Raw genomic sequence first — 12,309 nt, 5'->3', positions numbered from 1 at the left:
CCACTGTGAACAGTGTGACAAGAGTTTCAAAAGCGTAGGTGATCTAAAGGTACACCAGCGTATCCACACTGGAGAAAAACCACACCACTGTAAACAGTGTGGCAAGAGTTTCACTAGGTCAAATCATCTGCAGGTACACCAGCGTATCCACACTGGAGAAAAACCATACCACTGTAAACTGTGTGACGAGAGTTTCCGTAGTTCAGAACATCTGCGGGTACACCAGCGTATCCACACTGTCCAGGTCCAGGACCTCTGAAGAAACACCAACACCAGCGTATCCACTGTGATATCTTGGGACTGGTTAACCTGTTTCACAGGTTAACCAGTCCTCCAGACTGGAGGGGGCACGCAATAATAACTAACTGACTCAGTCAGCAGATGTGTCTAGTCATGCGCAGTAGAGTTTGTACAAGATTCAATTTGGATGCCTGAGCCATGCATGTTCTGATGTTGTTCCAGGACTTTGGAACTGCATGTCTAGTGAGAACTCACATGATTATCTACTTTGTTTGTTTGCTCAGCTATGCCTAGTGCTGTTCTTAGACAGTAATGACTTTTTCTACAGCTCTTTATCTGACCTAATCAATCAACAGACCCTCATGTGAGGATGTGACATGCAAGATGTCTGTTTCCTATAGTTGTAGCTGTGGGCATGTATAAAAACTGTGAATCCCTGTTGTTCAATGAGCCAGACTGGGTTATCATCGCATTGACAGGTCATGTACGTTTTTGACTCCTTACTCGAGTAAAATCACTCATTGTCAGGGTCTTTAACCGTTCTGGTCACAGGTGCGGGGTGCTGACTGGGGGCCGAAGCCGAATAAAGATTGAAGCCTTAAAAGATTATGGAAGACGACTTAAAGAACTTAAACATTTGTTTTCTAATTTATGGAATTTCTTAGATCTTTTTTTTTAAATTAATTCAAGAACCAGCTTTTTGGGAAACAGTGGGCTAGAGTGCTCTGTCTGGCCTGTGACATACTGACACTGTACACTAAAAACACATATTACCCACATAAAACCCCCAGGAAGTGTTTCTTCTCTCCCAAACATCATTAAAATAAGATCTGGTTGCAGAAGGGGTGAAGTGTCCCTTTAAGAAGTAGTGAAAATAGCCTATCTACAAGCTCACAATGCTGTGATGCTTTGTGAACTTGTAGATCTGTTATTTTCACTAGTTTGTGTCCCGGGCAAACGTCTAATTTCTCTTTTGGGTCACAGGCTAAAAAGTTTAGAAACCACTGCTCTAGCCCATATCCACGTGTGTAACTGTTATAATTATTATTATCATCATCATTACAAATTAGTAGCTTAATGAGTAGTATTAAAATGTTAACATAACTATAACATTATATTTGAAATTAAATAAAAATGTTACTTTTCGGATTCCAATTGAAAAATAGTAAAACATAATTCAGGATTTCGATTCAAATAATAGCAAAAATTGCTGATCTACAAGCTATATAGAAGTGTATATTCGTACGTCTCTAAATGTTTTTGATGAATTAAAAATGGTGGGCCCTATTGTGAGTGTAATGCTTTATGGTGTCGTCCACTCACAGAACAGTTTTTGTATTGAGTTGTACTTGAAATGTACTGTAATTCTGCAAACTGTCAATAAATACTTCAATCAATCAGTCAATCATTAGTGACAATGACATGTGCCACTTTGTCCACAGGAGGGCACTATAGCATAGTTTAAGCACTCGTTCTAATAATTGAGTTGGCTCAGCCAGTACTGTTTCCCCTTTGTTTTGCAGATTGGATCCGGATCGGAGGTTCCCTCCCAGATTAGATTTCAAATTTACTTGTTGACTGTTCAATTTACATTTTGCCTCCATCCTCCTCGGGGTCTTCCCCCTCTCCCTTTCAGGCTTCAGAATGGCGTGTGGGAATGGCGTTTGGGTCGCCTTCTACTCTACTGTCTCTCTCTCTCCGAGCCGTTCCGCTCCTCCGCAGCCGTCTCCCACTAACAGCACGTGGATGCAGCAGCTGTTGAACTTTACCTTTATTTCAGGTGAGAATGAATGTGTAATAATATCTTCTGCTTGTTGTCACGGATGCGCGGCCTGGTATTCCTAAAGTAACTAACCAACGTAGCCCCGATACGTTCCCTCAGTCCCTACGCTAATTCTGTAGCTCCGAATAAGCATATAGGGACTGAGTAGCCCAAACATTTAGACTCTCGTAGAGGTTTTTTTTCGATTCTGACGAATCTCTCTCGTTGAGAGATTCGTCAGAATCGAAAAAAACCTCTACGAGAGTCTAAATGTTTGGGCTAGGGACTGAGTATGATCGTAGGGACTGAGGGAACGTATCGGGGATACAACCAACTACCAACACAAAAGACGCATATGGTGCTGGCTCTGGCATAGCCTCGCCCTCGCGTCACCAGGCTTTCACTGCTCACTGCTAGCGTGTGTGTGTGTGTGTGTGTGTGTGTTGATTAGCATTACACTTGTTTACAATAGGGTCCACCATTTTCAATTCATCAAAACATTAAGAGATGTACGAATATACACAACTATATAGCCATTCCAGCCTGTCAAAGTGGGCAGAGGTGAGGTGGGTTAGTCGAAGAAACCTTGTACGAGGGCTCCTGTTAGGGTCTTCAAGGTGTTTTTGTTGACCAGGGGCCCGTTCCACGAAACTTGGATTAGAGATTAAGCCGGGATTTAACAGATATCCTGGCTTAATATATCCTGGATCAGCGATTAACCGGTTTCATGAAAGCTGGTTAATCTTGCCAGATTAATTTAACCAGTTAACCTGGATATGTTGAGGCTTGATTCGGTTTCATGAAAGTGATGCTACATTAGTTACCATGGAAACGAATGCTTTGGATTTAGCCTGCTCCGGACCAGGCTAACAGCCAGGTTTAACCTAATCCTGATGTCTTTACTGTTCATTAAGCATTCAAACTGATCACAAACCAATTATGTTTTCCACACTTATTCAATTATTATGGGTTTATGTTGCCTTATTTTTATCGGTCTGCATTAAAGGACTAATTTAAGCACTATATAAAATCAAAGAACCAAAATATATAGGCTGCACAACATCATGACAGCTTGTAGATCAGCTGCTTTTGGTGAATGTTCCCCAGAATAGGTTTGCTGTCGTGCAAGTGCACGGTTAAGAAGAATTATTATATTATATTATATATATATATATATATTTTTTGTTGTAAAAGTGAAAACCTACCATTACTCATTGTTTTACAACATATTACCATTGTAACGTTTCACCCACTATTGAACCCATGACCCACAGTTTACCTGTCTGGACAACAACCCCCTTCCCCAAAGGTAGCTCCCTCAGAGGAGGGAGTTATGGCCAAATATCACAATGCGACAATATCATTATGCTTACAATATTAAGAATTCTGTTTTAAGTTAATAGTAGTGGTAAAATGTAAACTATATTTTTGGGGTAGTTAATCATTCAGTCTATCCACTATTGAGAGTATGTTCTCTCTTTAATTACAGCAGCAGTATTTATTTTAGAAGCTTAAGTCCTTGTATCAGTAAGTCTTGAATAGATTAGTAAAGATACTGAGATATACAGAAGGGGGCAGTAAGGCAACTATTAAGGATGCAAACTGCCATAATACCCCATGAAGAAGAAGGATCAGTAAATCTGTGTTCAACCGAATGGGTCTAGAGACAAAAAGCCAGGCTGTCTATTCAGCCAGGCTTTATGATCCTGGCTCGCTAAATCCGCCCATTCTAAGCCTCGCTTGGCTTTAATGGAACGGAATAAACCAGGCTGTAAAGACCAGGATTTAAAAAGCCTGGTTTTGGCCTAAATCCTGGATTAGTTAATCCAAGTTTCGTGGAACAGGCCCCAGTGAGGAGATCCTGTATAGGAATCTTGTTCTTTGGTTGACTTTTTTTGATTACGTTGGTGGCCATTTTATCACCGGAAAGATTTGCCTCCAGGATGGAACCTAGGTAGGTAATTTCATCTTTTCGTGTGATAATATTGTCATCCACTCTAACCAAGAAGCCATCTGCCTTGCTGAGATTACTATTTGATCCAAATAGAATGGATTCAGTTTTTCCCAGGTGTAAAGATAGTTTGTTATCAGCAAGCCAGGTGCAGATTCTACCGAGTTCAGAGCTGAGGGCCTTTTCAACCTGCAGTTTGTTCTGTTCCTGTCCTGTGCAGTATTTGCCAGCATCCACCTCGTGTTTGATGTGGTCGCTCAAATAGAGGAGGCTCGAACCCTTAGTTATTAGATCTGTATAAAAGTAAAAGAGTATAAAACGTTTGGTTTAATTTTATGCTATCAAGAGTTAAATTATTGTCTGAATCAGTTAATTTAAAAGAAGTCTACACACAATGAGCAGTTGAGACGAAAAACAGTCTAAATCCGAAATGTATTCTGACCCCTCCACGAAATAGTCTACTTGCCAGCCCATAGATCCCCATTGTGAACCCGGACATGTTGAGTACACCAACGTTTTATGTTAGAAATGTTGGGTTCCCAGCATGTAGAAACTGCCAGATGCTAACTTGCATATGTTGAGCAATTTTCATAATTGGCCTAATATGTGACCGGTATGGTCACATATTATGAAAATTAACAACCTATAGAAGGCAAAATATTCAAAATTTCACCATGCTTTATGTAGCATGTGACATGTATGTGACGTGTCTTCATGATGCTGAATCCATTCCAAGCATTAGTTTTGCATTGCTTACATGCGTGGGCTAAGAGCCTTCATCAGAGCATAAAGGCGTAGTGAAATGAAAAATGTTTTTCACACGTTTAGACCATATCCGTTGTCATCAGATGGGCATACCTAACAATGGATACCAAAAAACGGGTTAATTAAAATTAATTACATCCTTAAAAACATGCTGCGTGATGACGTCTAGAGATACACATCAATACAAGCCAATAAAAATGAAGCTCACCCATTTGATACCCCTTCCTGCACAGCCGTCCAAACACAGGTGGTTTTGATTACAGAAATACTCACTTTTAAATCTCATTCAAGATGACATCCAGACAGTGTATTACTCGTTTTAAACTTAATGATCACACTTAAATATACAGGTTGTGTACAGGTTAGAAAAAAATCTTTGCCTCCGTCTCTCTGTCACTTTGTAAACAAACCACTCTGCATAAGCATGCATGTGGTCGTGCATGAGCTAGACCTACGTCCCATAGCCTGGAGGGATGCAACGCTCTGATTGGTTCAGAAACTAAGATCCTGCCGTCTGAGGCTGAAACTACAATATACAATGCCCAAAAAAAAGAAAAGCCATTTCACTACTGTAACGAAGACTCTGACTAGGACGTTGGGCTATATGATATATGACATGTTTAGTATGACAATCCCTATATTTGGGCCCGAGCCGACCTAGTGCTGATATCGATAGATATGGTAGAACCATATATGGATAGAACCATATATGGATAGATCTAACTGGCTTAGTCATCGTGACAAGCCTGGTCGGAGAATATATAGAGGGTCGGCTTCAGGGAGAAGGCAGAAGTCCAAGCATCCTGGTTTAAGTTCTAACCGGACACCACTGCGGGGGTCCTAACCTAAGTAATCAGCAATAGAGCCTTGAGCTATTTTATATGGTCCTTCGGAAGCACGGATTAGGGCTTACCGCAGTAACGGGATGCTGAAGTCTTCCAGACACATACGAACCAAGGTATCTGGCTTTACAACCCATATACCTTGAATAGCCTATATGACTCAGTGGCAAGATTCTAACCAGATGGTAACCCAGTTGCTGCCAGAGCCTGAACACTCTGGCAGTCCTGGCTGCTCCGCAGGTGAGCAGCAGTATCTCGAAGTTGTGAGATCCCCCCCCTGCTGTCAGAGCACGAACGCTCTGGCGGTCCTGGCTGCTCCCTAGGTGAGCAGCAGCGTCTCGAAGCTGTGAGACCGCCCAGTTGCTGCCAGAGCCTGATAGCTCTGGCGGTCCTGGCTGCTCCGTTAGGTGAGCAGCAGCGTCTCGAAGCTGTGAGACCGCCCGTTGCCGCCAGAGCACGAACGCTCTGGCGGTCCTGGCTGCTCCCCAGGTGAGCAGCAGCGTCTCGAAGCTGTGAGACCCACCCTGTTGCCAGAATCTGGATGCCAGAATCTCGGAGCCGTGAGACCTCCCCAGCCCTTAGAGTCAGAGAGCACTGGTGATGTGCAGGAAAGAGAGAGCACTGGTGATGTGCAACAAAGAGAGAGCACTGGTGATGTGCAGGAGAGAGAGCACTGGTGATGTGCAGAAAAGAGAGAGCACTGGTGATGTGCAGAGCACTGGTGATGTGCAGAGCATTGGTGATGTGCAGGAAAGAGAGAGCACTGGTGATGTGCAGAGCACTGGTGATGTGCAGGAGTTCAAACTGGAACTGCACGGATTGGCTGACTCTGACCCATTGACAGGGAACGCCCTTAATGGGTGGCATGTATTTGATCTTGAGGTTTTTATGACCCACCGTAACATCAAAGAAAGAAAGCGGGACGCCTGGACGCCCTCAATGGGGTGGTCTGAATGGCTGACGCTTGATGTTCAAGCCTCCGTATGCTTGTATTGGGGTGGCCTGAGGGGTCCACTGTTCAAGCCCTCTAGATATGGTACAGATTTCCATGGGAAATCTGGGGGTGGCAGAGTGTAACGAAGGCTTTCACCTAGAGCTTTAGATGTCATTAGGGCCAGAAGGCTCTGGTGGATATCATGAGAGCATTGTCTGGACAGCATGATGATGCAAGGGCATCGGAGCTATATCAACCCTCCCATAGATGTTGGAGCAGTCAGAGGACGGCAGAGGCTTCGTTCACCGATAGGATATCGAGATGAAAGTGCAAGCTGACAGACAGGAAGTCCAGGTTCATAGGGACCGAAGTAGTCCAGCAAGGAGGCTGGACGGTCACTCTCGCAGAAATGACCATGAGCATAACCGGAGACGAACAGTCATCATGCATGGTACGGCAGTAGCACCCAATTCTGCCGATCGTACACCAAGTAACCAGCAAGATGGCAGTACTGTAATAGCGGCACACACCATCTTGGGGTATGCGGCAGGTTCAAACGACTGAGTTTAATGGCGAAACGAGATTTGATATGACAGATGAAGCTGTGTTATCAGCAATGGACGTCGTCATCAGGCAAGAAACTGTTAACTACAGACTAGGAGTGAACTGTGGTGGAAGGCACCCTCTGGTTTTTCACAGTATTAATAGGAGCCGGACCCGGTTGAACCGGAGAGCAGATGAACATTTGCGGAACCCTAGGACATCTAAGATTGAGACGGGACAGGATTTACAAGAGGAATTACCGCAGCCAGCTTTTACAATCTTGACTATAGCAGGAGAGTCCTTGCATGTGGGCTATCCACCGCCTAAAGGGAGAAATGTCATGTTAAAGGTGTGCAAAGTTCTAATTTGCAATATTGGCAAAGTAATGGAAGTATATGCAGTTCTGGATGATGGTTCGGGGCGAACCATTTTGTTACACACAGTTGCCAAGTCGGATTGAGGGGTCAACCTGAAGAGTTGCGTATCAGAATCATGAGAGATCTTCAAGTTTTGCACGGGGTGGCTGTATCTTCCGAGGTATCTCCTGCCGTACAGCCAAACCAAGTCAATAATATTGAGGGAGCATTGATCGCCAAATAGCTTGGATTGTGAGCATACACAGATCGTCAGCAGACTAATGGAGAGAGATTAACATCTTCGAGAGCTTCCCTTGCTGGATAACCACCAGGCCTGGCCTGTTAGAACCTAGCCGAAAGAAAGGACAATTGTCTGAGTCTTCTGGATGCGGTATAGATTTCAACGTGAAATCTGGGGTGGCTGTAACGAAGACTCTGACTAGGACGTTGGGCTATATGATATATGACATGTTTAGTATGACAATCCCTATATTTGGGCCCGAGCCGACCTAGTGCTGATATCGATAGATATGGTAGAACCATATATGGATAGAACCATATATGGATAGATCTAACTGGCTTAGTCATCGTGACAAGCCTGGTCGGAGAATATATAGAGGGTCGGCTTCAGGGAGAAGGCAGAAGTCCAAGCATCCTGGTTTAAGTTCTAACCGGACACCACTGCGGGGGTCCTAACCTAAGTAATCAGCAATAGAGCCTTGAGCTATTTTATAACTACACCTTTTCACATACTGTATACAGTAGATTCACCAGGATTAATGTGTTTAGTGGTCTATAGATTCATTCACCAGGACTGTGTGTTTAGTGATAAAGGAACATGCATTTTAAAACTGTTTTTAATATTTAATATCATATTGTTTATTTCCCTCAAACGTATTTCTAATGGTTTGAGCCCAAATCACCACTCTGATGTAACCAATCCATATAATTTCGTCTGGCTTCTAAAGCAGTTTTAGCTGCAGTACCACAATGTCCTGATGTGGTGGGGGCGCTGTGTATGCAAATAATTTTCTCTGCCTCATCCCAACTACTCTCCTCCCATCTTTGACTCATTATAAGCCCCCCCCCCCCCCCCCCCCCCCCCCCCCCAACAATCTCCAAAGACAACAAAGTAGGGACTAGGGAGATATTTATGACATCACGAGTAGCACCAAATCAGTTGGCCTGTTGTGAGACCACTGTACATAAAAAAAACCCAATTATGATGAGAAATCCTGATTGTTCAAAATTGGGTATTTGTGGGGATAGAAGACTACATAGAGGAGCCCAGAAAAACAAAAAAATTAGAAGTTGAATTTCATGTTGTATGTATGTATGTATGTATATGTATATATGTGTATGTATGTATGTATATATATATATATATGTATGTATGTATGTATGTATGTATGTATGTATGTATGTATGTATGTATGTATGTATGTATGTATGTATGTATGTATGTATATTGCTGAATTATGCCTTAATTGAACATTTGCTACTGTGTTTTCCACAGACCAGAGATCTACTGCAACAAGACAGATGTCCTCCAAAACACTTTCAACGATACCAGAGGAACAGAGAGAGATGGACAAGGGACCTGGACTGCTTCATGCAATGCTACAACCTGTAGTAAAGTTGTACAGGATAGGTATGTACTGAAGTTGTCCCGTCTGCTTTAATGTGACACCGCAACTATGATTGCTCCCAGGGCAGCCTGTGCAGATTTGTTTATAGGAGGAAGAAAATAAAAAATAAAATATCTCAGCCGAGAGATGGTCCACCCCTCTATGCCCAGAAAACCATAGGTATATTTCAGGCTACCCTGCCATTAACTTAAAGGCAACTGGAAGTTATGCAATAACTAGAGATGCCCCGATGCCATTTTTTTCAGACCGAGTACGAGTACTTTATTTTAAGTACTCGCCGATACCGAGTACCGATACGAGTACTTTTTATTTTTGTTGAGTAACCACTTATTTTACCCCCTTTTTTCTCCTATTTAATTTCATTGTCATGCCTTGTACTTCTAATGATACTGTAATGTTGAATTACCACAATATCATCGATCGGCCGTGCAAAATTCACTGATCCGCAAATCCGATCAAAAAAGCTAAAAGCTGCGCAGTTTACATCCAAAAGAATGTGTCACTCTCTCGGTTCTGCACCGCTTACTGGAGAAGTATAGCACTCTCGGTTCTGCGCCGCTACTGGAGAAGTATATATCACTGTCGAGGGCAGCGCAACTAATCTCCTCCCCACGCCCCCCACACACACCAGGGAGGGAGGGGGGGGGGGGGGGGGGGGGGAGAGAGAGAGAGAGAGAGACGCATAGGCAATCAACGTGATGTACACGATTCTATAGGTCACCACTTTTGGTGTGACACACACACGGCTTCTGTATAATAGCCTGAAATGATTTAGAAAAAATATAAAATTCCAAAATGTTATTTATTTTTCTTATTAGCAATAAAAAAAAATTGTTCTATTCAAACACACCCTACTATTATCATCGTTTTGAAAGAAAAACGTTTTGACCGTGCCTTTCTTTCATTATGCTCGAGGCAAAAAAAAACCCACCTATGTCACACGGTCCCTGCAGATGATGTGCGGGGGGTATTGTCGTTTTTGGTGAAAAATAAACTTTGGCTTTTATATCTTTTAAGGATTTTAAGGACGTTGTGCTTACCGGTATAACTACAAGAAGATTCCCTCTCTGTAGCCTATACAGTCATGGATTACTTTGTTGGAACTCGTCTTTTAATGACCTGGGGCTGCGTCAAGTCGAATAGAGAGTCGCAACGTAGGTTAATTAATGCTAATTTATTAATCTAATAATGCTGCCCGCTGAATATACACAGACACAAATCTACACTTCATGGAGTACTTTTTTTTGGACCTGGTGGTCTGATATAAATGAAATAAATACTTTTAATGTGCTCCTGCTACAAGTAGAAAGGACAACTATAACTATCAAAATGATAATTTATTAATCTGATCGTGTCGCCCGCCGAATATAAACATAGATGCCGATGGATCTCCGTTTTACACTTGTCAGTTGTCATTTATGCTTGTAGATCAGCCGTTTTGGGCGCTTTGCTCATTTTGCTGCCGTGTTGGGTCAGACTTGCTCCCGTTGCATTGAGCGTTCAGCCTAGTGTCAATTGAATGTTATAGTACTCGTCTAAAAGTATCGCGTTCCGATACAGAGTACGAGTACTTTAGGCTAGTATCGGCCGAGTACCCGATACCAGTATCGGTATCGGAACATCTCTAGCAATAACTGTGGTGATGTAAATAGTGCAAGTGAGCATTTGCTTACGATATAACCTCCAGTTTTTCATTAATTTAATCAAATAAACCTTCGCATAGAACATGCTTTTAACCAAGCTGCAATTCACTACATTGCATATAGTCTATCTGTGAAAAAAAGTCTCTGTAGTAGAATAGTTTTTACTTTCGGAGTGATTGACCTGAATCTATCATGTCTACATTTTCTATCTCAGATACCCGTCCTGCCCTGCCCTCTGTTAAACCAAGACGCCACTACTGTGACCAGTGTGGGAAAAGCTTCACTTCATCTTATCTTCTCAAAATACACAAAATAATTCACACTGGAGAGAAGCCTTACTGCTGTGACCAGTGTGGGAAGAGATGGACTACAAAGAGAGATTTAGAAGTACACCAGAGGCTCCATACTGGAGAAAAGCCTTACAGCTGTGACCAATGTGGGAAAAGCTTCACTGCGAGTTCTAGCCTTGTAGTCCACAAGAGAACTCACACCGGAGAGAAGCCTTACAGCTGTGACCAATGTGGGAAAACCTACGGTGTTATTTCTCACCTTGTAGTCCACAAGAGAACTCACAGTGGACGGAAGCCTTTCGGTTGCGGAAAATGTGGGAAGTTTTTTTCTTCATCTCAGGGTTTAAAAACACATGAGTACATCCATACTGGAGAAAGACCATATCGTTGTGACCAATGTGGGAAAAGCTTCACCCAAAATTCTCATCTCACAATACACCAGAGAATTCACACTGGAGAGAAGCCTTACAGCTGTGACCAATGTGGGAAAAGCTTCACTGTGAGTTCTAGCCTTCTAGTCCACAAGAGAACTCACACTGGAGAGAGGCCTTACGGCTGTGAAACATGTGGTAAGGCTTATGCTTGTCTTGACGCGTTCAAAGCCCATCAGTATCTCCACACTGGAGAGAAGCCTTACTGCTGTGATGAATGTGGGAAACGGTTCTCTACAAAAAATCATCTCAAACAACACCAAATCATTCACACTAGAGAGTAGGGATGCAGGAATACTTTCCTCCTATATGGATTTAACTTTTAATTTTTATAGATATAATATTTGATATGAAATTGTGCTGACTATGGTTTTTAAAGCAGTGTTCCACAAACACTGGGCTGGCACATGTTTGGGTCGCATACCAATTATTAAGGGTCACAGGTAATACATTTTTTGGGGGGTCTCGAGCTAAAAAATGTTTGGGAAGCACTGGTTCTGGCAGCCATTCTCAACATTGTGGGCCTCAGAGCACCTCCTAGTGGTCTGCAGAGGTACTGCCCAAATAGTTTAAACTATTAATTGAAAAATATTCATTTTTTCTCCCTTTTTTATTTCTCATGCATTTCGATTTAGCAGATAAATTATCATATCAATAAAAAAATGTTTTGCTTGTACAAATCCATGTCAATTGTGTATTAACGAGTTAACAGCATATTTGATTTGACAGATGATTACAAATATAGATCTTCGTGAATAGTTCAATTAAATGACATGTTTCCTGGTCATTTATTGCTTCTTTGGGGCATCATCTCTGCCTTGCACTGTGATTTAGTTTTGTTTATCTGCCTGCCACCCTGCCTGTGAACTACGTTTTGTTTTCTTTAATAAACAATCTTCTAAA

The 12,309-nt window shown here is 42.4% G+C and overlaps 1 protein-coding gene across 1 annotated transcript; it reads left to right on the top strand.

Moving 5' to 3' along the window:
* Nucleotides 1–1,713: 1,713 nt before the first annotated feature.
* Nucleotides 1,714–12,309, top strand: LOC306917090 (uncharacterized protein). Its single transcript, XM_079495215.1, has 3 exons — nt 1,714–2,020; nt 8,910–9,044; nt 10,900–12,309. Exons 1-3 carry the CDS (start codon nt 1,885–1,887, stop codon nt 11,688–11,690), a joined length of 1,062 nt encoding a protein of 353 aa, XP_079351341.1. The 5' UTR covers nt 1,714–1,884; the 3' UTR covers nt 11,691–12,309.

The sequence above is a fragment of the Electrona antarctica genome (assembly GCF_951216825.1).
Source record: "Electrona antarctica genome assembly, chromosome: 24".
Classification (NCBI taxonomy): Eukaryota; Metazoa; Chordata; class Actinopteri; order Myctophiformes; family Myctophidae; genus Electrona; species Electrona antarctica.
This window is presented reverse-complemented; position numbering and strand designations above follow the sequence as displayed.

What these genes read in the sequence shown, in the direction of transcription:
- LOC306917090 (XM_079495215.1), top strand. Translation starts at nt 1,885, where the DNA reads ATGGCGTGTGGGAATGGCGTTTGGGTCGCCTTCTACTCTACTGTCTCT. An exon ending in GAACTTTACCTTTATTTCAG is followed by an intron (nt 2,021 to 8,909) that starts GTGAGAATGAAT and finishes TGTTTTCCACAG; the next exon opens with ACCAGAGATCTACTGCAACA. An exon ending in AGTAAAGTTGTACAGGATAG is followed by an intron (nt 9,045 to 10,899) that starts GTATGTACTGAA and finishes TTTCTATCTCAG; the next exon opens with ATACCCGTCCTGCCCTGCCC.